The sequence below is a fragment of the Centruroides sculpturatus genome, unplaced genomic scaffold, assembly GCF_000671375.1.
Source record: "Centruroides sculpturatus isolate CEXI.00-Female unplaced genomic scaffold, Cexi_2.0 scaffold53, whole genome shotgun sequence".
NCBI lineage: Eukaryota > Metazoa > Arthropoda > Arachnida > Scorpiones > Buthidae > Centruroides > Centruroides sculpturatus.
In genome coordinates, this window is record NW_019384350.1 from 892,856 (window position 1) to 920,373 (window position 27,518).

The window sequence follows — 27,518 nt, forward strand, 5'->3', positions numbered from 1 at the left end:
TAAAATAATAATAATAATAATATACATAAATAAACAAATTTATATGCACTTTCATACAAAATTTATTAATGCAGCAATTATAAGCAATAATCATTTTCTTTCAATTAAATCTTATTTATTTATAACATTGTACTTCACTATGTTTATTCAGGGCTGTGGAGTTGGTAAAAAAACACTCAACTCCGACTCCTAATAATTTTAGTAAGCTGACTTCGATTCCAACTCAACTTCGGCAAAATTAAATACCAAGTCATTTTATGGGGGGTAGAGGTACTCATATGGGGTTACCCTACTCTGAACTCTGAAAGGAGCCCCGGGCATTTACCCAAATACTTTTATAGTTAGTATTTTTAATATTTAACTTACATTAATATTTATTTGTATAAAAAAAATAAATTTTTAACAAATACTTAATAAGAGGAAAAAGGGAAGCAATAAAATTCTACATCTACATATCTTTATTCTACAGTTTTTTCACTTCACTTTCACATTTCCAGAAAAGTCAGTTCAACTAAAAAGTGTGCAATCTAGCTACTTCAGCCACTTGTTCAGAAAATAAAAATATATACATCAATCAATTAGTCTCGCTCATTCAGAAAAATAGACTATTTATTTAGAGTGGGGATAAGAAAGGAATGAATCAATGATATTCAAATTCAATTGGGTCAAAATAATTTAACTACTAAACACAAATTCTACAAAGAAAACTATTGATACATATTTAATAAATTAAATTGTTGCATTTTGTATTTAAAATAAATGAAATATAACAAAATACAAATACATTTTAAAAAATTAATAAATATAAAATAAATTTTCTTTCATTTAAATAAAAAAAACTAAATTAAATTTAAAATGCTGGAGTCAGAGTCAACACATTTTTCCCGACTCCGACTCCTCTGGCCAAAAATTCCTCTCAACTCCGACTCCACAGTCTTGGTTTATATTCACCCAACTGATTCAGAATGAATTTTTTTAGAATGGACCAATATATTGGTCAATTCTAAAAAGGCCAAATTTACAAAAGAGCTTCTCTACATTCAAACATATTAGAACATTTGAAGCATTAGAAGTTCCATCTATTTAAGAATTTTTTCATCCAAAGCATGTCTTAGAAGTAGACCAAAAAGTTTGTTTTTTCTGAAAAATCAGCTGGGTGAATATAAAGATNAATTATTTTTTAAACAAGTTTTGGCTTCTCCATTATTTAAAAAATATATATTGTTATATGTTAATCTTATCCTATTTTGAATTATTATTATGTTGTACAGTACAGGCTTCTTCTAAAAACTTTTAAATTCTTTTATATTTATAAAACCATTTTTGTGGATGTGAAAAATTCTGCATCTCTTTCATTAATAACCATATCATTAAAACTTTTTAATATTCTTGTAATACTGTTTTTAATTTTAACTGTAACATTTGCCTTCTACAATTCCATTTCTTTTTTGTTAAAGCTCTTTCCATTAAAGTTGCTTCCTTAGTTAAAATCAAACCAGAAGACATGTTTTTGAAGTTTCTCTCAAAGAATTCTCATTATTTTATTTAAATAATAAGCACTTTAATATGAAAATTAAATATTAACACAAATTTGATAATCTGCTTCTTACCATTTTTAACATTTCAGAGATCATCATTATTATTAACAATTTTACTTTAAAAATTTTATTTCATTTTCTTATTTAATCACAGAGATGTGTTAGTATTTTTTCCCCCCATCTTTATTTTGCTTCTAATCTGATACCTTAAGCTAATATATAGTAAAAAAACTAATATATTAAATTTATTCATTAATTGATTCACCAATTTACCATTATTCTATTAATAATGTTTAAATTGGGATTCAATGTATGTATTCTATTAACCAGCCTTGAAATGAACTCTAATGAAAAATATTCATGAATAAATATGTTTCTCAAATAACTTCATTTTGTAAGAATTTGTATTTTTTATAATGCTTCTCTCGATAAGCTAACAAAATCTTAATATATATTTTTATCTTTAAACAAAAGTCCTAGACATGTTAATATCTGACTGATGGATGTTATTATTAGTTATAGGAATTTTATATTTTATATACAAGTCAAAGATTTACATTTCTTAACATTTAGTATAATCTAAAATTTTTCTGGAGTTTAAGATTTTGTCTCTTCGCCACCAACTTTTTTTTAGAAATCCTTACCAAAATTTCCAAATATTTTTCGTTTCTAATGCATATCCTATCATTTATGCTTGATAAGATAAAGTAAAGCAACATAAGGACAACTTTCCAAGAAGAAACTTCCTATGGAAAACTGGCTCCTTTAGTTGTTACATTAAAAACTTTTCCTCAAGTTATATGATTCTTTGATTTATTAGCAATTTGGCAGCTAACATATTAAAGAAATGAAGCATAATTTCTGTTACTTACTCATTAGATGTATTTGCTTATGATACAAAGATTAAAAATTAATAATAATAATAAACATTAAATCAAATGTATGTTATATAAGTCTACTCAATTTAATTTATTAATGGAAATTAATAACTGTCTTTTGACATTAAAACTCTTAACACACAATACATAAAAGTGAGCACTTTCAATGATGTATTACCATCAAATATTATTCCAAATAATTCTGCCTGAGGAAGACTAATGCAGTATCAAAAGTTCTTGCTTTTATATATTGAGTGTTAATTAAAAGAGTTTTAACATCAAAAGGCAGTTATTAATTTGCATTTATTGAAAAACTCATCAATTGTGCTTTCAATTTTAGCAATTTATTACACTTTTTTATTTTCATTATTATTTTAATAATCTCATAAGTTAGTAAAGTTAAGTCATCTGTTAATGTTCTATCGTCAAATTCATATGCTCATAGTACAGAAAAAAAATTTTTCAAAAGAAATTCTGATTGTTGGATACTTTTAATCAAAGTTTGCCAGTAACTAAATCTTCAAAAAAAATAAAATAAAAATAAATTTATTTATTTAACACTTTCATATTACAAATCTAAAATATTCAAATCTTCTAGGCTGATATTAGGTTTAAAAATAAATTTAACATTCTGATATTTTTAAAGCCTAAAACATTTATTAAAAAAAATCTTTAAAATTAAGCAGAAATTCTATTTAAGATTTGCTCCACTATAACTCTAAATAAAGTATAATTTCTTCTCAATGAACATTGATTAAGATTTTGATTTATGTTTAATCATCTAAACACACATATATAATATAAAGTAAATTTTGATATATTAACATATTAATTTATCAAACTTACTATGTAACAAAGTTAAAATAAAATGAATCAATTCATAATTTATTTAAATCATTGAATAATAAAATATCTTAGCATCAAATCTTTATTAGCAAATAATTTCATATAATTTGTTGTATATACCATTTACAACAATAAATTACTAATGGAACTAAATAAATAATTTTATGTAATTCAAAATAGTTTTTATGTACAGTTTACCCTCAAAAATTCACAAAGGTCTTATTTGAAATTCTGCTACTGTCTGAATGACAAAAACATATTTTATTTGAGCAAGGCTGGACAATTTGGCAAAATTTTTAGATCTGGACTTTGTGCTTCCACATTTCCAAATAAAATTTTATTAAATAAAAATTATTTTTTAAATGTCCATAACACTAACAAATAATTAAAACTTATGTAAAATTAAAATCACACTACAAAAATAGTGCAATTAGAAAGTAGATGAAAATCTAAATAATGTTAACGTTAGGAAAATTTTTAATAACTTGATTTGACAACAGCACCAGTTATCATAAACATGTAAGTCAAAAAAAGGCAAGTGGCAAGCAAGCATGTAAACAAGCACAATTGTCATTAGCACATGTTCTTACAGCTTTTGCACCTTGTTTAGCCATAATTAGTTTGATCCTTCCAATTTTAGTTATGGGACTTGTTCATTTTATTTTTAACAGACTGTATATTGTTGAGAAAATAACTCAGACATAATTAATTTCAATTATCTATAAATTACACAATAAAACAGATCTGTAAATTGTTTTTATTTTATAAAAAAGAGTTTATTAATTATTTTTTAAACAAGTTTTGGCTTCTCCATTATTTAAAAAATATATATTGTTATATGTTAATCTTATCCTATTTTGAATTATTATTATGTTGTACAGTACAGGCTTCTTCTAAAAACTTTTAAATTCTTTTATATTTATAAAACCATTTTTGTGGATGTGAAAAATTCTGCATCTCTTTCATTAATAACCATATCATTAAAACTTTTTAATATTCTTGTAATACTGTTTTTAATTTTAACTGTAACATTTGCCTTCTACAATTCCATTTCTTTTTTGTTAAAGCTCTTTCCATTAAAGTTGCTTCCTTAGTTAAAATCAAACCAGAAGACATGTTTTTGAAGTTTCTCTCAAAGAATTCTCATTATTTTATTTAAATAATAAGCACTTTAATATGAAAATTAAATATTAACACAAATTTGATAATCTGCTTCTTACCATTTTTAACATTTCAGAGATCATCATTATTATTAACAATTTTACTTTAAAAATTTTATTTCATTTTCTTATTTAATCACAGAGATGTGTTAGTATTTTTTCCCCCCATCTTTATTTTGCTTCTAATCTGATACCTTAAGCTAATATATAGTAAAAAAACTAATATATTAAATTTATTCATTAATTGATTCACCAATTTACCATTATTCTATTAATAATGTTTAAATTGGGATTCAATGTATGTATTCTATTAACCAGCCTTGAAATGAACTCTAATGAAAAATATTCATGAATAAATATGTTTCTCAAATAACTTCATTTTGTAAGAATTTGTATTTTTTATAATGCTTCTCTCGATAAGCTAACAAAATCTTAATATATATTTTTATCTTTAAACAAAAGTCCTAGACATGTTAATATCTGACTGATGGATGTTATTATTAGTTATAGGAATTTTATATTTTATATACAAGTCAAAGATTTACATTTCTTAACATTTAGTATAATCTAAAATTTTTCTGGAGTTTAAGATTTTGTCTCTTCGCCACCAACTTTTTTTTAGAAATCCTTACCAAAATTTCCAAATATTTTTCGTTTCTAATGCATATCCTATCATTTATGCTTGATAAGATAAAGTAAAGCAACATAAGGACAACTTTCCAAGAAGAAACTTCCTATGGAAAACTGGCTCCTTTAGTTGTTACATTAAAAAAAAAAAAAAAAAAAAAAGCTACACACAGCTAGACAATGAGCAGGTGCAAGCCCAGGACCAACTACCAATGTTCAGTGGTTTAATCCATTCAACTACTAGTAAGACAGAATACACAATAGACCTTTGCCTCTCTCTATTTTTTTTTTTTTTTTTAAATAAAATGTTAAATGCCAATTTTATTGAAGATTATTTTCTATGTAGAATTTTAATAAATCCTATTCTATATTCATTTTGTATATATTGTTTTGTTTAATATTAATACGGTTTACTATATTTATTTTTAGTTGGTATATAGGTTCATATTTTAATTTTGTTTGTAACTGGTTACATATTAAAACTTAAAATCACAAAGTGCAGTAACCATTCTATTTATGCTATTGTTCAGTCTTAAAACATTAATTTTTTAATGTTTAAAAAAATCATTACAAAAATCTCTAAAGACCAAAGAATTTTTGTTTATAAGACATTACAAAGCATTTTATGAATATTTCATTTCAAAATAATATTTAACTTCTTAAACTGTAAAGCAACTATTTAACCATGAATAAATAAAGTAAACATACCTAAAAATTTATATATGTATAATTCTGCTATTTATTAATAAATAATAAATTATTTTCTGTTTATATAACAGTTCTCTTTTATATTCTACAATAAATAAGTTTTTCTCTTTTTAATAAATTTCATAAGTATTTTAAGTTTAAACAAGAAAAATATTTGTGGTAGTTTTCAAAAATAGTGCACGAATGTATAATTAACCAAACAACATGGAGTGAAGTATCTTATTTAAATGGTAATACTGCTATATTCATTAAAAGATAGAGTCATTTAACTAATAAACTGTAAATTATTATCAATTCAACAGATGTTTTCCTTAGAAAATAAAGCAGCATAACTGACAGAAGTGTTACATATTCATTCCATATATCTGTAATCACATGGTAGAGAATTTCTGACAAAATCTATTTTAGAAAAATACGCCTTACTCAGATATACTTTTTTAAATTCAGAAAAATACTTATTAGCTTTTTTGAATGAAAGTTCTGAAATCTCTGAACCTCTGGCACCAAAATATGTTCATGCTAAGAAAACAATAAATTTTACTTTGTATGGTAATATTTTAAATCCTACATTAACCTATTTTCAGTTTTACACCTTTAAATTTTAGAATAATATTTTTTTATGTATTGTAGTGTTGATTTGATTCAAAAAGAACAAATACTCTTCAGAAAATAATTAGTTAGTTAGCTAAAGTAGTTATTTTATTAAAACTAATTAATTTTTACAGTAAAATATATTTATGAACTAGAGAGATAAGAATATATATTAGTAAAATAATTATTTAGCAATCACAACTTTCTCATCAAGTACAGAAATATCAATTTATAAATTATAATGTGGTCTATATAGTATGTATGCCATGAGGCCACATGTAAACTGAATTAATGTTCTGATAGATCAATAAAAGGCAACATACACATGGGGATAAGTTCATTCGTTAGAGGGAATATTAGATGATTACGCAACATTGTTTCACATTTGTATCATTAACAGTAGATAAGTTTGTGTGTATTTTGCAAGACATACTAAATATGTTTTGTCAATTTTTTAGAAAAAAAAATGGATTTAGCAAAGAAATGAGCAGCATTACTTTATCAAATCTGCAGTAATGGTAAAAAAAAGGTACCCAATGGAGAACCATAAACCTCTCCATCAATTTTATGGGGCTAACACTTTAACTGAATACAAGTCTTCAAGTGGCACAGGTATTTCTGGAATGGCTGACAGAGCATTCAAGATAACAGAAAAATGGTCACCATACTTGATCATCTACCTAACTTACTCAATTTGGCTCAAATTGATTTTGCTTTGTTCCCAAAGTTAACGTTAAACTGAAGTAGAAGCAAAATAACTCAAATACCTGTAATGTTTTTCTTGATGTCCTCAATGTACTGGACTTTGAGGACATCAAGAAAAACATTACAGTTATTTTGAGCAGCCTTACTTAAAATGCATTTCTGAAAATGTTTGACTGTAATCATTGAAAAACATGCATCAATGTTGGACATGAATACAAGATGCATTTACAAGTTTGGGGATTGAATTTATTAAAAAGAAATATTGGCTAATTTTTTTAGTATCAGTCTTCAAAATACACTCCTCTGTGAACTAAACAAATTTTCCACACTAATAATTTATGTATGCCCACAAGAGAATCTTTTTGGAATGCTTTAGTTCCCTTGTACAGTCTCTTGGATTTCCAAAATTGTCTCTCTTTCAAAGCAAATTTTAATTTGAAAAGAAACAGTTCTTATCAATCAATTCCTATTTGAAATAATAGTTTGCTAGAATATTCAAACTATTTGTATTTTCAAATACTCAACATAGGCATTTGGTATTTGATATGAATTAGTATTTCAGAGCATTTGAATGTCTGATACATTGCCATTAATGTAATGTGTAGATTAATATTTCCATTATATTCATTCTCATTTGTTTTATTTTATTAAAAAAACAAAATTTTGGCCAATAATAAGATTTTTCTCAAAAAATTGATTTTCATAAAATAGGATCCTCCTGATGTAGTTATTAACATATGATGGCACACTCAAATTGATCAAAACTCCAAATCCAAATATATGCTATAAACAAATTTATAAGATCAAATTTGAAAAATGAGAATTATATAAAGGAATTTATATGCTCAATAACAAAAACTTACATATTTCAAAAAAATATCAGCATTTCTATAAAATAACACTACTTTTTATAAAATCTTCAAATTTGTTTTCTTTTCTGCACATATACTATGCATTGTGCATGTGTTATGAATATAATTTACACTTTAAAACCATTCTGAATTGTTTATCTCTTTATTACTAAAACATAAAAGTTAAAATCATTATTTTTGTACTAGTTCAATTTTAAATATAACAAACATTGAAAAGCCCGATGAGTATATAGAAAAATTCAACAATCACCTAAATCAGGGATAGGGGTGTTCAACCTTTTTGTCTTTCTGGGCCACATTGGAAGATGTCATGGAGTTTTGGGCCACAAGTATATATAATAAATGTTAATCCTTAAATATACTCGTAAATTTAACGATTAGCATTTATTATATATACCTGTCTAGATTATAGTAATAAGTATTAAATCTTTATCACGAAAAAGGATATTTTAAAAAATTACTTCTACAGACACTTCCAATTTTTACTTAGAAATAGATAAATGAATTTATTATAAAGGAGACAAACAAAAATTTATTTATTTATTTACATTTAATTGGAAATGTCAGAGACGATTGTATTCCATCCCCCTAGTAACAAAAAAATTCATTTAAAAAACACAAATATTTGTTTAATTTGGGTCTCTAATTAATAAAAAATGACAAAAACACTATTTTAAAGTGCATTTTTATTCGACTAATATATTTATAAATAAGATGTAGCCCAAAAAGTAACCAATGCGCCAAATGATATTTTTTACACCAAACTAAAAAAAGGGTAGCCAAATCTTGCAACGCTGGAAGGAATACTAAATAAAGCCAAAGTTGGACTCAAAGGATTATAGACCCAAATGCGAGGAAAGGAGAGAAAGGACAAAAGATAAAGAAGTGAGGAAAGTTGGGAAATTAAGGGTCCATATTTGCTTAACAGAAAGTCTCTGTAACCTTTCTCACTACTTTTTATCTTTTGGCATTACTCTCCTTTCCCCGAATTTGGGTCTATAATTCTTTGAGTCTCAACTTTAGCTTTATTTAGTATTCCTTCCTCATTCACACATTTCCAAGTATTTGAAAATATTTCCTTTCCATTCAAAAATTAAATATGTATAAAGGTTTACGACTTTGTGAAACTTCTTTTTTGAATTTATGCCATTGAAATAAATAAAATAAAATAAAAAAAATTTGTCAGTTTTGTTTACACGTTTATTGGGCCACATTGGACACCCCTGATCTAAATGATTAGCCGAATTGTAGCCCGATCATTTAGGCGATTGTTGGATGTTTCTATAGTTCAATTTTTTAAAATAATTACATTTTAAAAAAATGCATGAAAACTTGCATGAAAATTTTGCACAATCAAACTTTTGAATTGTTCTAACTGTTAGAAAATAGATTAATTTAAAAATTATCTCTGATTTTTTATGAATATCATATATTTATTTTTAAACATTCCAAAACAACTTTTAGTAGTACTTTTTATTATGACAAACATTTTTTGTGTGTTCCACAAAATTTCAATTCTAAATATTTACTATTTGTCTTTCAAATAGTATTTTGTCCCGTTCTGTATATAAATACAAATTTATCTGAAATGCAAGTTATTGCACAAAATCTAACTAAATATGCAAGTCTTACTACACAATCCCTTTCTATTCTGTTTTCAATGTTACTATCTTATATGCTTTTATCTCATATATGTTATATCTATTTTCTCTAGTTTTTGAGTATATTTTCTTGTCTAACTATTCAATCAAATAGACCTGACTTTTCCTTAAAATATTTCTGTCCCATTTTGTAACATCCCGTCAATTGTCAATTTCTATTCAATAATATATTTGATTTTAAATTCCTGTATTTCTAATAATTTTCTTTAAAGAAAGTTTTCAATCCTATATAAAAAATTTATTTTCTTCTTTTGGTTTTTTATCATCAGATATTTATATCATTCCTTATTTACCATAGAATTATTTTACAGATTCATTGATGATTGAACAAGAAAGTGTTGAGGGGGGAAAATACAAAAATAGGGAATCAAATAATAAAATGAAATGAAGCAGAAAGTAAACAAGCAGCAGGATAAATAGACAGGGCTAATAAAGAAGGAAATTTAGGAGAATGTTATTTACCCAGATTAACATATGGCCATAATCATATGCAACCATACTTAAAAAAAATATAAAAAATTCAATCATAATAGATTCTATTATTGGATTTCGGATTTAAAAGATCAAAACACCAGAAATTCCATTTAAATCATTTATTTGAAATCAAGTCAAATTTTAAATCTATATTTAGGTAGTTTATTGTCCAAAATACACAGATAATGCATAAAAATGTCAACAAACATTTCTGTTTTATCATCTTAATTAGCAGCACAAAGAATTGTAAGCTATGAAGCAGAGAATAATAAAACTTTCTTCTAGTTTTCTCACAAACAAAAAGACTATGAAAGTATGTCATGAATAATATTCAAGGAGTTGCACATTAAATCAGTTTAATGTCATTTTCTCTTCTTTTTCATTCTCAAGGTATGAGCCAGTCTTTAGATAATATTTTAAGTCAAAAGGAAAACTAACTCCTCAGCCTATACTAACTATTCTGTTATAGTTAGATTTAATTATGAATATCAATAGATCTTAAGCAGTTATAATTTTTTAAAAATTCTAATAGTGTTGTAAAATAATTTGTCACTAAAATTTTCCTGAATGTGTTGTAAGTTATCTCATGATAACAATTCAGTCAGAACAAAGAACTTAATTGTTACTGAACTACTGTTTATAAAGCAAAACTCTTTTCCTTTTAATTTACAACCAACTAACTTTTCAATAAAAACAATTGCTTTCTTTTCTGAGGAATAATTTTGTCACAATGCAATTGTTATTTGGGACTAAAGGGACTAATGGCTTTTCTTGCAAACAATCATTTTGTTTAAGGAATTCTATAAAAACAACTGATCAATCCTAACCAGATATTGCAATAAAAATTCATTTTAATATGATGTCATACATCAAAATACCAAAAATAAATTAAATTATATTTTATTTTATGATAATGAAAGTTTACATTATATATTTATTTCACGAGAAACATTATATATTTATTTCATAGATTAGCTAATTGAAACAAAACTTTTATGTACATAAAAAAAGAAATATGTTTATATACTTTTTAGCTGAAAACATTATTCATTGAAATTTTTTTTATTCACTCTTCTTGTTAATATTATGTTGCTACAAGATGCAATAAAATGTGGGAGATAGATAGAAAAATAATATAACTCAAATATTTGAAAATANAATTCCAGATTACAAATTATATCTGTAGCAAGAGTGATACAAATTGTTTCCTCCAGAGCACAATGTCAACTGTCCATTGCAATGACAGTTTACAAATTCAAAATTTGTCTGAAGTCGGTCGATAACGGCATCCAATGTTTTCATCAAATTTAGGTAAATGCCCTTTCCAAAGATCTGAGTACCATCTTGCAGTGTGTCCAGGAGAAGGGGCTTTCCATGGGAACCCCTCTGTTTTGTATGTACATATTGCCGTTGAATGCAAAATATGAAAAACCATCTGCCTTGACCACAAATATAGTATTACACAACCATTAGAACTTATCCAGAAACTCCAACAAGTAAAACTATACAAAGAATAGTATATTACAGTTCTCAACTTCCAAGCAATGTACCTGTCAATCAAATTAGAGCCCTGTTTCTGCCACCTAGAGGATTTTCTTCTGAGAGAAATGAGCCGTTTGGTGAAATTGCATGCTGAAATACTAGAATTAGCACACTTGACAACATTTTCTTCGTTTTTTTGCATTCAATGGCAATACGTACTGAACATACAAAACAGAGGGGTCCTCGTGGGAAACCCCCTCTCCAGGATACACTGCAAGATGATATTCAGATATTTGGAAACCAGGGCATTACCTAAATATGATGAAAACATTGTCCTATACACAAGATACATAGACAACATATTGATAGTATAGAGGCAGCAGCCCAATATCCAACAGTTTATCAATGATATCAATGTCAACCCATACAAATTAAATATTTAAGTTTGCAAAAACAGAAGCATAATCTATCAATCAAAATGAAATGTCTAATATATTGATGCTATACAGATATTAATTTGTAATAAATAAATAATTAGAAGATTATCATTAATTTTGTTGCATATAAAGGAAATCAGGACTTATTCTTGGGTCCATATTTGCTTAACAGAAAGTCTATTTAACCTTTCTCACNTTTTTAAAATAATTACATTTTAAAAAATGCATGAAAACTTGCATGAAAATTTTGCACAATCAAACTTTTGAATTGTTCTAACTGTTAGAAAATAGATTAATTTAAAAATTATCTCTGATTTTTTATGAATATCATATATTTATTTTTAAACATTCCAAAACAACTTTTAGTAGTACTTTTTATTATGACAAACATTTTTTGTGTGTTCCACAAAATTTCAATTCTAAATATTTACTATTTGTCTTTCAAATAGTATTTTGTCCCGTTCTGTATATAAATACAAATTTATCTGAAATGCAAGTTATTGCACAAAATCTAACTAAATATGCAAGTCTTACTACACAATCCCTTTCTATTCTGTTTTCAATGTTACTATCTTATATGCTTTTATCTCATATATGTTATATCTATTTTCTCTAGTTTTTGAGTATATTTTCTTGTCTAACTATTCAATCAAATAGACCTGACTTTTCCTTAAAATATTTCTGTCCCATTTTGTAACATCCCGTCAATTGTCAATTTCTATTCAATAATATATTTGATTTTAAATTCCTGTATTTCTAATAATTTTCTTTAAAGAAAGTTTTCAATCCTATATAAAAAATTTATTTTCTTCTTTTGGTTTTTTATCATCAGATATTTATATCATTCCTTATTTACCATAGAATTATTTTACAGATTCATTGATGATTGAACAAGAAAGTGTTGAGGGGGGAAAATACAAAAATAGGGAATCAAATAATAAAATGAAATGAAGCAGAAAGTAAACAAGCAGCAGGATAAATAGACAGGGCTAATAAAGAAGGAAATTTAGGAGAATGTTATTTACCCAGATTAACATATGGCCATAATCATATGCAACCATACTTAAAAAAAATATAAAAAATTCAATCATAATAGATTCTATTATTGGATTTCGGATTTAAAAGATCAAAACACCAGAAATTCCATTTAAATCATTTATTTGAAATCAAGTCAAATTTTAAATCTATATTTAGGTAGTTTATTGTCCAAAATACACAGATAATGCATAAAAATGTCAACAAACATTTCTGTTTTATCATCTTAATTAGCAGCACAAAGAATTGTAAGCTATGAAGCAGAGAATAATAAAACTTTCTTCTAGTTTTCTCACAAACAAAAAGACTATGAAAGTATGTCATGAATAATATTCAAGGAGTTGCACATTAAATCAGTTTAATGTCATTTTCTCTTCTTTTTCATTCTCAAGGTATGAGCCAGTCTTTAGATAATATTTTAAGTCAAAAGGAAAACTAACTCCTCAGCCTATACTAACTATTCTGTTATAGTTAGATTTAATTATGAATATCAATAGATCTTAAGCAGTTATAATTTTTTAAAAATTCTAATAGTGTTGTAAAATAATTTGTCACTAAAATTTTCCTGAATGTGTTGTAAGTTATCTCATGATAACAATTCAGTCAGAACAAAGAACTTAATTGTTACTGAACTACTGTTTATAAAGCAAAACTCTTTTCCTTTTAATTTACAACCAACTAACTTTTCAATAAAAACAATTGCTTTCTTTTCTGAGGAATAATTTTGTCACAATGCAATTGTTATTTGGGACTAAAGGGACTAATGGCTTTTCTTGCAAACAATCATTTTGTTTAAGGAATTCTATAAAAACAACTGATCAATCCTAACCAGATATTGCAATAAAAATTCATTTTAATATGATGTCATACATCAAAATACCAAAAATAAATTAAATTATATTTTATTTTATGATAATGAAAGTTTACATTATATATTTATTTCACGAGAAACATTATATATTTATTTCATAGATTAGCTAATTGAAACAAAACTTTTATGTACATAAAAAAAGAAATATGTTTATATACTTTTTAGCTGAAAACATTATTCATTGAAATTTTTTTTATTCACTCTTCTTGTTAATATTATGTTGCTACAAGATGCAATAAAATGTGGGAGATAGATAGAAAAATAATATAACTCAAATATTTGAAAATAACTTGCAGAATCATTTAAATTTTTTAATCTTAAAAATTAAAAATCATTGTTAATTTCAGCTGAGCCCAATATATACATATATTGTTAAATGAGAATAAATAATAAATTATTATTACTAAAATTGTTATTCTTATAAATAATTAAATATTTGAATATCATCCAATGTTTTCATCAAATTTAGGTAAATGCCCTTTCCAAAGATCTGAGTACCATCTTGCAGTGTGTCCAGGAGAAGGGGNGTTGCACTTAGTCTTTCATATTTGTTGTTAGTAATTTAAAAGACATTTTGAAACACATACGGAACGATAATAATTTTTAAAAATATAATAACACAAAAATGAAAAGGGAACTCGGGTACATTTATCGAGAGCCACAAATAATCCTTCAAAGAGCCACATGTGGCTCGCGAGCCGCAGGTTGGCCATCCCTGTCATATTAAATAGTTTTTTTACCAGCAAATGTTCAGAAGTGTAAGATACACACAACACATCAAGTTATGCAAAAGTTTTATTTCCATTTTAGCAATTTTTGTGTGGGTTATGTACCAGCTGGAGTAGTTAAAATTTATATTTACTGAACAAAATTGCAGTAAAAATAAGTTTTACTCTTGAATACATTTTGATTGTATAATAATTATTCTGTATTGACAAAAGTTGATGCAAGTTTATTTGAGTTTGAATGCGAGTTGTAAGATACAACAATACATAAATCAAAAAATTTTTCATACTTATTAACTTTATATCTTTACATACAGTAAACATCTTAGTAGCAGAACTATAATTACAAATGCTGAATGAAAAAGTCTGAATAATAATAATAATAATAATTTTAAAACTGAAAATTAACTTTAGTTGAAATAATTTATACTATTATAATAAAGTATTTAAATTAAACCGAAGACACACTGGAAAATGATAGTTCTAATGATACTAAAATCATAATAAAACTAGCTAGTTAGCTTCATTACAATTTAATAACATCAACAGAATTGCTATTTGCTATATATGTAACTGAAGCAATATTTTCAGAATCTTGCATTTTTTAAATCTTAAACATTGGTAATAAACATTTTTTAAATCTTAAACATTGGCAAAATTTAACAATCTTTTCCTTGATCTTTCTGAAAACATTTACTTTTTTGCTAACAATATTAGATGTTGAAGTTTTACCAAATTTTTTACATATTTTTATTAATTTTTACATTACTTCAGTAAAAATTTTGATAGCAATTTTGAGGAAAAAAGCAATTATTATGGTTATACTGTTTATACAAAGTAATGTTTGAACATGTCAGAAATATATATCAATAATATAATTCATACAAGACTAGTTTTTCAAATCACATTATAATAAAATCATTAAATATTAACTATTAATAACAACCTAATAATAACCAGTTATTATTGAGCTATTATCAAATAGTTAAATATTAAAATGACCATGAAGAGCTCTATCTTCTGTTTCATGCATTTTATTCTATAATAAATTATTAATTATTTTCTTGCTAATAATAATGAAATTACAATCAAATATCAGATAATAAATATTCATACCTGTAAATGTTCTTCCATTTCTAATTCTTCTAGTTGTTGCATCTGCATTTCCAACAATTCTTGTTGACGTTTAGCTTTTTTACGTAATTTTTTCTTTTTGTTTCGAGACATTTTTGTATTAGGATTGGGACCTCGAAATTCTCTAGGTGCAGTACTAACTGAAAAGAGAACATGAAAGAAGTTTCTACCGCAATACAATGACGTACAAATATACATTGTTTTAAAATGATTACTTTTGAATTTAGAGCAATCCATAAGTTTATCATCATAGAAATTTCATTATATCTCTGAAATTTTGTTTCTAAATTTTTCTGAATCAGTTTTTGTTAATTTTGATATTATTCCTAACTTAAAATTAAATATCATAACTGAATAACAGCATGATGATGATGATTTTGTGTTTACAAAATTATTATTTTTTCTATTTGAAACTGAATAATGATTATGACATTACAGAATTTATTAACAAATGTCTGGTATATGTATATGTTAGATAATATTTTAAGTCAAAAGGAAAACTAACTCCTCAGCCTATACTAACTATTCTGTTATAGTTAGATTTAATTATGAATATCAATAGATCTTAAGCAGTTATAATTTTTTAAAAATTCTAATAGTGTTGTAAAATAATTTGTCACTAAAATTTTCCTGAATGTGTTGTAAGTTATCTCATGATAACAATTCAGTCAGAACAAAGAACTTAATTGTTACTGAACTACTGTTTATAAAGCAAAACTCTTTTCCTTTTAATTTACAACCAACTAACTTTTCAATAAAAACAATTGCTTTCTTTTCTGAGGAATAATTTTGTCACAATGCAATTGTTATTTGGGACTAAAGGGACTAATGGCTTTTCTTGCAAACAATCATTTTGTTTAAGGAATTCTATAAAAACAACTGATCAATCCTAACCAGATATTGCAATAAAAATTCATTTTAATATGATGTCATACATCAAAATACCAAAAATAAATTAAATTATATTTTATTTTATGATAATGAAAGTTTACATTATATATTTATTTCACGAGAAACATTATATATTTATTTCATAGATTAGCTAATTGAAACAAAACTTTTATGTACATAAAAAAAGAAATATGTTTATATACTTTTTAGCTGAAAACATTATTCATTGAAATTTTTTTATTCACTCTTCTTGTTAATATTATGTTGCTACAAGATGCAATAAAATGTGGGAGATAGATAGAAAAATAATATAACTCAAATATTTGAAAATAACTTGCAGAATCATTTAAATTTTTTAATCTTAAAAATTAAAAATCATTGTTAATTTCAGCTGAGCCCAATATATACATATATTGTTAAATGAGAATAAATAATAAATTATTATTACTAAAATTGTTATTCTTATAAATAATTAAATATTTGAATATCATCCAATGTTTTCATCAAATTTAGGTAAATGCCCTTTCCAAAGATCTGAGTACCATCTTGCAGTGTGTCCAGGAGAAGGGGCTTTCCATGGGAACCCCTCTGTTTTGTATGTACATATTGCCGTTGAATGCAAAATATGAAAAACCATCTGCCTTGACCACAAATATAGTATTACACAACCGTTAGAACTTATCCAGAAACTCCAACAAGTAAAACTATACAAAGAATAGTATATTACAGTTCTCAACTTCCAAGCAATGTACCTGTCAATCAAATTAGAGCCCTGTTTCTGCCACCTAGAGGATTTTCTTCTGAGAGAAATGAGCCGTTTGGTGAAATTGCATGCTGAAATACTAGAATTAGCACACTTGACAACATTTTCTTCGTTTTTTTGCATTCAATGGCAATACGTACTGTACATACAAAACAGAGGGGTCCTCGTGGGAAACCCCCTCTCCAGGATACACTGCAAGATGATATTCAGATATTTGGAAACCAGGGCATTACCTAAATATGATGAAAACATTGTCCTATACACAAGATACATAGACAACATATTGATAGTATAGAGGCAGCAGCCCAATATCCAACAGTTTATCAATGATATCAATGTCAACCCATACAAATTAAATATTTAAGTTTGCAAAAACAGAAGCATAATCTATCAATCAAAATGAAATGTCTAATATATTGATGCTATACAAATATTAATTTGTAATAAATAAATAATTAGAAGATTATCATTAATTTTGTTGCATATAAAGGAAATCAGGACTTATTCTTACATAATTCAATCAAATAAATATGAGTGATATTCAAAAATGTAAAAATAAAAAATTAAACATTTAAAAATTTAAAATTAAATATGAAAAATCACAGCAATTGAAATTTAAGAAAAAAATAGTAAATACTACAGTCAAATACAAAAATTATAAACTTAAGAAATTAATCTAATAGAATTTTAATAAATATGAAATATGAGATAAATTATTCTATTAAATAGAAAAATCTATCCTAATATAAAATATTTCAAAAAATTCTGCAATTTTATCTTGCCTTTGTGACCAGGATTTTTTGTATCAGAACTACCATTAAACCTTCTATCCTCCTCTGGAGTTGTTTCTTCATCATCATCTCTATCTTCTGTTTCATGCATTTTATTCTATAATAAATTATTAATTATTTTCTTGCTAATAATAATGAAATTACAATCAAATATCAGATAATAAATATTCATACCTGTAAATGTTCTTCCATTTCTAATTCTTCTAGTTGTTGCATCTGCATTTCCAACAATTCTTGTTGACGTTTAGCTTTTTTACGTAATTTTTTCTTTTTGTTTCGAGACATTTTTGTATTAGGATTGGGACCTCGAAATTCTCTAGGTGCAGTACTAACTGAAAAGAGAACATGAAAGAAGTTTCTACCGCAATACAATGACGTACAAATATACATTGTTTTAAAATGATTACTTTTGAATTTAGAGCAATCCATAAGTTTATCATCATAGAAATTTCATTATATCTCTGAAATTTTGTTTCTAAATTTTTCTGAATCAGTTTTTGTTAATTTTGATATTATTCCTAACTTAAAATTAAATATCATAACTGAATAACAGCATGATGATGATGATTTTGTGTTTACAAAATTATTATTTTTTCTATTTGAAACTGAATAATGATTATGACATTACAGAATTTATTAACAAATGTCTGGTATATGTATATGTATAATTTTTTATAATTATTTGAAAAAATTATCAAATTGTTAACATAGCTATTACATTTATATATAATAATTTACTAATTTGTATAGAATAAAATTTTATAATATTAAACTTCAACAAATTTATTCAATTTCTCACTAATGATAACTTTAAATATATATTATTAGTATGAGTTAAAACAGTGTTATATATCAAATAACTTGTAAAATTTAAAAAAAATCTATAGATGTATTTGATATAATGTGTTCAAACTCAAATCTCTCTATACTAACAAATACCACTGTTGAATAATTATACATATTAATAGTTTATATTTTAAGGTAGGTATTGTAAGTAATATGTTCTAGTATTGTATGACGTACATGATATATATCATTATTATGATATATTATGATTACAATGGCATGTGTATCATGTATCATCATATTACCGGGGTGGCCAAGCTCCTTGATAGTCCGAGCCATTTTTCAAAATTTGAAATTTTTCACGAGCTGCAATTAAATACGTATTAAAAAGGTATGCAAAAAATTCCAGATTACAAATTATATCTGTAGCAAGAGTGATACAAATTGTTTCCTCCAGAGCACAATGTCAACTGTCCATTGCAATGACAGTTTACAAATTCAAAATCGGTCTGGAGTCGGTCGATAACGGACGATTACGCCACTGTTTATGTTCGTTCGCGCAGTTTTCGATGAGTCATATCATTCTTAACTTGGACGGAAATGAAATTTGTTACAACGTTGCACTTAGTCTTTCATATTTGTTGTTAGTAATTTAAAAGACATTTTGAAACACATACGGAACGATAATAATTTTTAAAAATATAATAACACAAAAATGAAAAGGGAACTCGGGTACATTTATCGAGAGCCACAAATAATCCTTCAAAGAGCCACATGTGGCTCGCGAGCCGCAGGTTGGCCATCCCTGTCATATTAAATAGTTTTTTTACCAGCAAATGTTCAGAAGTGTAAGATACACACAACACATCAAGTTATGCAAAAGTTTTATTTCCATTTTAGCAATTTTTGTGTGGGTTATGTACCAGCTGGAGTAGTTAAAATTTATATTTACTGAACAAAATTGCAGTAAAAATAAGTTTTACTCTTGAATACATTTTGATTGTATAATAATTATTCTGTATTGACAAAAGTTGATGCAAGTTTATTTGAGTTTGAATGCGAGTTGTAAGATACAACAATACATAAATCAAAAAATTTTTCATACTTATTAACTTTATATCTTTACATACAGTAAACATCTTAGTAGCAGAACTATAATTACAAATGCTGAATGAAAAAGTCTGAATAATAATAATAATAATAATTTTAAAACTGAAAATTAACTTTAGTTGAAATAATTTATACTATTATAATAAAGTATTTAAATTAAACCGAAGACACACTGGAAAATGATAGTTCTAATGATACTAAAATCATAATAAAACTAGCTAGTTAGCTTCATTACAATTTAATAACATCAACAGAATTGCTATTTGCTATATATGTAACTGAAGTAATATTTTCAGAATCTTGCATTTTTTAAATCTTAAACATTGGTAATAAACATTTTTTAAATCTTAAACATTGGCAAAATTTAACAATCTTTTCCTTGATCTTTCTGAAAACATTTACTTTTTTGCTAACAATATTAGATGTTGAAGTTTTACCAATTTTTTACATATTTTTATTAATTTTTACATTACTTCAGTAAAAATTTTGATAGCAATTTTGAGGAAAAAAGCAATTATTATGGTTATACTGTTTATACAAAGTAATGTTTGAACATGTCAGAAATATATATCAATAATATAATTCATACAAGACTAGTTTTTCAAATCACATTATAATAAAATCATTAAATATTAACTATTAATAACAACCTAATAATAACCAGTTATTATTGAGCTATTATCAAATAGTTAAATATTAAAATGACCATGAAGAGTCTTTCCCAGGCTTACAATTAATAGTAAGTATTCGATTCAATATTTCAGTAACATATCAAATATAAATAAAACTTCAATATTTCATTTAAATTCAACATAAATTTACTGCTTTTAAAGCTAGAGAAATATTTACAAAAACATTTACTTTAATAAATCTGTAGATTTCTAAATTTAGTCAAGTTCTATTCTAATTAGGAACTATCTCAAAATCAGAATAAAGATCACAATTAAGTTAATAACATTAATTTGAATTTTAAAAATATGATGCTAAACATAACTCAAAATGCTTACAAACCATGTTATTAACTCTTTCATATACAGGTATCCATCATACAATATAGCACTTCTACAGCATGGTTTCCAGTTTTGCTCTAACATGATTTGAGAATTTGAAGAATCCTCTGTACAAAATTTCACAACTTTTAAGTGCAAACTCTGTTATTTGATTTTTTTTATTTTTTATTCAAGCAAGCATGAATGTTGTCTCAAATTTGCCCATGGATTTCATAGTATTGAAGTTTTCAATTTGTTTTGTGCCTTTTGTCAGGTTTAATGATAACTGATAGTGCAATTTTCTCCCCTTGTCTTAGCTTTCCAACCAGATGTCCTTGTCGTTGCTTTCAGACTTCAGCCCTTTAGACTGTCACTGTGTTTTGTTTTTATAGATTAATCTTCGTATTTAATAAAGTTTATTTAAACATGTTTAGGTAAGTGTTATCGAACTTTTTTTAACCATAGGTAAATAATCATTCATAAAAATGACAAACAAAATACAGTGGTATCTCAGTAATCGAACTGTTCCCAACTCAAACAACAATTTAAACACAAATTCTGGGGGGAAAAATTCACTTGTTACTCAACAAAACAAACACAACCTGCTGGAACTAATTTTTGATTAATAACATGTTTTCATTTTGTCATACATTAAAAAAAATGTTGTTGTTGCTGATATTTCTGATCAAGATCGACAAAAAAGCTCAGATGATGATGACACTTTGTAGGAAAAAAAGTTCTTGTTTAACTTAAAATAATATTAATATGTAATACTGTATGCTTAATTGTGATTGTCAGTTAGTTATTTATTGGAAATAAATTATTGATTGCTTTACATATTTCTCTTAGTAACAAAAAAGAATAGTATACTTTTGTTAAATCTTGGAACCTATGTTTTGTACTAGTCCTTTGTTTCGCATCATATAGCATGGATTCACATAACATGGCACTTTTTCAGAATGTAACTACTGTGTAATATGAGGGATACCTGTACTTTTTTCTCTTCTTAAATATAAAATACTTTAATATCATCTCAACTGTTTTTTTGCCTAAAATCTTCCTTGATGCAAGTTTACTTATTATATACCCAGGGTGGCCAAACTCCTTGATAGTCCGAGCCATTTTTCAAAATTCGAAATTTTTCGCGAGCCGCAATTAAATACATATTAAAAAGGTATGCAAAAAATTCCAGATTACAAATTATATCCTTAGCAAGAGTGATGCAAACTGTAAGCTATTGAAGCAGAGGGACTAATGGCTTTTCTTGCAAACAATCATTTTGTTTAAGGAATTCTATAAAAACAACTGATCAATCCTAACCAGATATTGCAATAAAAATTCATTTTAATATGATGTCATACATCAAAATACCAAAAATAAATTAAATTATATTTTATTTTATGATAATGAAAGTTTACATTATATATTTATTTCACGAGAAACATAGCTATTGCCTAAACGGGCAATAGCTATTGCCCGTCGAATGCAGGTGGTCGCCTAAGCAGTTTTCACTGTACTTGGAAATGTGTCAATGAGGAAGGAATACTAAATAAAGCTGGAGTTGAGACTCAAAGATTATAGTCCCAATTTGGGGAAAGGAAAGGCCAAAAGATATAAAGTGGTGAGAAAGGTTAAATAGACCTTCTGTTATGCAGATATTGACCCTTAATTTTCCAACCTTACTCACTTTATCTTTTGTCCTTTCTCTCTTTTCCCCTCATTTGGGTTTCTAATCCTCGAGTCCCAACTCCAGCTTTATTTAGCATTCCTCCCAGCATTGCAAGATTTGGCTACCCTTTTGTTAGTTTGGCGTAAAAAATATCAATTGGCGCATTGGCTACTTTTTGGGCTACATATTATTTATAAATATATTAGTCGAATAAAAATGCACTTTAAAATGGTGTTTTGTTGTTTTTTTTATTAATTAAAGACTCAAATAAAACAAATATTTGTGTTTTTCAAACAAATTTCTGTTTGTCTCCTTTACAATAAATGAATTTATCTATTTCTAAGTATAAATTGAAAGTGTCTGTAGAAATAATTTTTCAAAATATTCTTTTTCGTCATAAAGTTTTAATACTTATTACTATAATCTAGATACATTAATCCTTAAATATACATGTATATTTAAGGATTGGGCTACAAGTATATATAATATATTAATACTTGTGGCCCAAAACTCCATGACTTCTTCCAATGTGGCCCAGAGTAACAAAAAGGTCGGACACCCCTGATTTAAAGCATAGATACCATAATTAAATAATCCATTACTTTTAGCCCGTAATGTTATTTTATTTTTCTTAGTCTATATCAATTAGACAAATATACTTCAGAGCTTATCATACCAGTGAATGAGAATTAAAGTACAAAGTCTTTAATAATTCTCTACAATAAGGTATGGCTCTTTTTTGACAATATATTGTATAGAACAATTAAAATGCATTTCGGGCCTATATGTCCCTCTTCAGTTAGTGTTCATAAAATTATACAAATACAAACTATAAATTTATACAAAATATAAAATTAAATTGTAACATTATATAAATAATAAAAATATGCTGTGTATATTTTGATTATTATTTTGATTATTTATATGATTATATTTTGATTATTTATATAATGTTACAATTTAATTTTATATTTTGTATAAATTTATAGTTTGTATTAGTGTTGCAACGAATAGTATATTCGGCCTGAGGCCGAATACTGAATATTCGACCATACTATTCGGCTTGATTAACGCACGTACGAAAATTGGCACGCAAACCGCATTATGGCAAGGATCCTGCTCTTTATTGGCCCACTGTCACTATGCTTCGCCAATTGCGTTAATTCTTGGCAGTTGTAGCGGACAGACAAGAGTGTCATGGAAGTATGTGATAAATGATGATATCAAATGTGGATAATAATGAAATGACCTACACATGTAAATAATGGAAAAAGAACAGAGAAGGATTGCAAAGTGAAAATGTGAAAATAAATATGAAATTGAGTTGATAACATAATCGAACAAGTCGAGACAGCTTATTGGCGCAAAATTCGCGGCCGTCAATGCCAAATAATTGTTGTCATAGACTTCGGAAAGCTAAATGCTTGTAAAGAAAGTCACTTAGCGTGCACAGGCGAAAGCCTGGGGCTGTTCAGGCTATCAAGCTGTCTCGAATCTGTAAAATCATAACTGTGACTTATACTGACATTCTATCTGTCTCTTTTCTCCGTTATCACCAGGCTGAGTCATGTAATTATAAAATGCGAACTCTACGACGGAAAAGTGACAAATCGAAAAGTATCGTGAGCGCGTATTATGATGTATGCATAGGCATACATGGATTAGAGCGATAGAGGAAAGAGAAAGGGAAGAGCAAAGATGAGCGCTTAAAAAGAAGGATAGGCAGGGTCAGACCTTCAGATGTGCGAGGATTCTCCAACGATAGACATGTACGTGCTGATCTTTGTAATTATAAATTGTGAATACATGTGACTAATATTATTTTCCTTTTTATTTTGTGCATGTTACAAGTTATAAATAAATATAAACAAACAACACTAACTTGATAACATTAAATCTAAATACCAAAATGATTAATTTACTGTGTTTTTGTTATGTATTACTCCTGTTTTTAGGTATTCGGCAGAATAGTGAACAATAGGCTAAATACCGAATAGTAACCGAATATTCGTTACATCACTAGTTTGTATTTGTATAATTTTATGAACACTAACTGAAGAGGGACATATAGGCCCGAAATGCATTTTAATTGTTCTATACAATATATTGTCAAAAAAAAAAGAAAAAGAGCCATACCTTATTGTAGAGAATCATTAAAGACTTTGTAATTTAATTCTCATTCACTGGTATGATAAGCCCTGAAGTATATTTGTCTAATTGATATAGACTAAGAAAAATAAAACATATACAAGTGCTTATTCTTTATGTAAATAGTTTGAGATTTTTGTTTGCTTTTGGAATTCAGTAATTAATTTTTTAATCCATTACAGTATACAGAATCAATAATCATAGACTAAAGTACATATACTGTACGTTCAGTATCAATATGAAAAAAGAGTGACTATATATCCACTAAAATGAGTGACTATTCAAGCATGTCATTTTTTTATTTTCATCATTAGATATAATCAACTTTCAACAATGCATATATAATCAAGAGTATGTTGTGTATATATATATACATACATACATACATACACACACACACACACATACAAGGCAACCAAAGATAAAAGGTCAATATTCCAGACATAAAAGGATAAGTTATTTTAAGCAAAATGTTTACATAAACAGTCCTATCCCAAATGATTTCTAAAGTAGAGGTATTTGAATATTTATTTTTTAAGTGACAAATTTCCAATAGTTTATAATAAATTTTCAAAAATTTTACCATCAATTTCAATGCATTTTTCTACTCTCATGTTAACATAGCATATTCCTTATCTGAGTATGTTTGCATGTTCCTTTATGCAGGCAACAACATCCACTATGCAGGCTACATCTCATCTGTCCACCTTTCTTTGGTACACTTTATTCTTCATCCAATCTCTAACAAAAGTTTTTATTATTATATTATTAAAAGTCTCTATTATCTTAGTGGCCAGATAATAGCACCATTCTGACCAATTCATTAATTAGGGAAAATACGATCAAGATGTGCAAATTTTAGCTCTATATCAGAAACCATTCAGGAAAAAGCCTGTGTTTATATAAACATTTTTGCTTAAATTAATCTTTCATCTCCCAGAATATTGATCTTTCCTTCTGGAATACCCTGTGTACACAAATACTCATATGCTCAACTTACAGTTGAATCCTGTTTATATCTTTCTTAGTTGTACATTTTTGCAATTATATGTTAAAATTATATTTTCTGCATGGTATTCTCTCTATTATAAAACACTTCAATTATGATTTTCATTTATATGATTTCACACTTATATTTATATTTTTCAGTATCATAAGTACTTTTCACTCATTTAAGCATTATTCACTCTGAAATGGAAAAATTTAAAGCAATTACTTAAACATAGCGAAAAAGTGAATAATGTACATACTTCAAGTTAGTCCACATTAACAATGAATTACCAGTATATGTCAAATAAATTACTGATGTCAAACGTCACAAATGTCAAAAGGAAAGTAATTAAGATATATATCAGGAGTGGGCAAGCAAGAGGTCAGTGGGAGCCAAAATGTAGGTTTTGCAAAATGCATGGGAGCTGCAGTTCTGTACTTTTTTATTCTGTACCGCGATTTTATTATATAATATATAAATATTATATAAAACAAATATCGAATTTTTTTAATAAACATATTTTCACAAAATTGTGGAATTAAAATTGTAAAAAAAATAATAAAAAGTGGAAATTAACACTTTCAGCAAGAGCCGCATTTGCCCATGGTGTATATATATATTGAACTTCTAATAATTTAAACAATATATAAAAGGAAAAGTTAAACAGTATGAAATTGTGTCATGTACAGTACACTTAAAACATTGACTAAGGTTTGTTTGTTTTTTGGTTTTTTCCAATAGATTTGCCACACATTATACAAGTATGTAAGGTCAGTTGTCTCTTTCCACTGAAATCCTAGTCACATGAAAAAATGAAGAGTCATTCTAAAGGTTAGTTCACACTGATAGTAAGTAGTGAAAACAAATGAAAAACTGAAAGCAATTTTTATTTGCTTAGTAAAATCCATTCACACTATAAAATGTCAAAAGTGAAAATTTTCAACATGTTGGACTGGTAGAAGAGATTTGCTACATGAAAAAATTAATCAGAAATCACATCACGTATAAGAGAAAGCTTAACACTTATCCTGCTAGAAACATAATATTACGTTTTACGAATTCTTAGGTAAAAACAGCAAATGCAATATTACATTCCTCTATATATCAAGTTATTTCTAGCTTTAAAATGTAACATTACATTTTCAGCAATCACAATATGAATTTTGTGTGTCTGTTAACTAACAGTGGGCACCATTTTCTCAGAAATTTGAAATATAAGCTATTTCTTAGAACCATGTGCATCATTCGATTCAAAGTTTCATCTCCACATTTTGCAAGTGAATTTCAAGTCATTTTATTTTGTATATGTGAGTTAAGTTCAGATATGGCAAATAAATGTGCTGAACAAAAATTGTTTGAATTTATTAATGAAGAAATGAACAAATATAGTCATGATTATGTTGATTTATCTAACAAAAGTGTGGTGATTATATTTTAGGCCTAACTGAAATAAAAAAGTACAAATATGCCATGTAATTTCATTATTATTTTTAAACCTGTATATATTATATAATATTACATAATTCATATATTTTTTAGATATTCTCAATGCAAAAGTCAGATTCCCATATTTCTGACAGTGCTAATGCCATCTCATCCACATTTGCTAAACCAATGCAATTATGAAAAATGACTA

At 26.3% G+C, this 27,518-nt stretch overlaps 1 protein-coding gene across 1 annotated transcript in view; it reads right to left on the reverse strand.

Annotated features, from left to right (window-relative positions):
• LOC111637559 (SRSF protein kinase 1-like) overlaps nucleotides 1–27,518 on the reverse strand; it is a 94,644-nt gene that overhangs the window by 4,737 nt on the left and 62,389 nt on the right. Inside the window, exons 10-11 of the mRNA XM_023383069.1 lie at nucleotides 18,364–18,521; nucleotides 18,181–18,286 (exon numbers count right to left, since the gene is read on the reverse strand). Of these exons, the coding sequence (XP_023238837.1) occupies nucleotides 18,181–18,286; nucleotides 18,364–18,521 (264 nt within the window). The remainder of the gene's footprint in view (nucleotides 1–18,180; nucleotides 18,287–18,363; nucleotides 18,522–27,518) is intronic.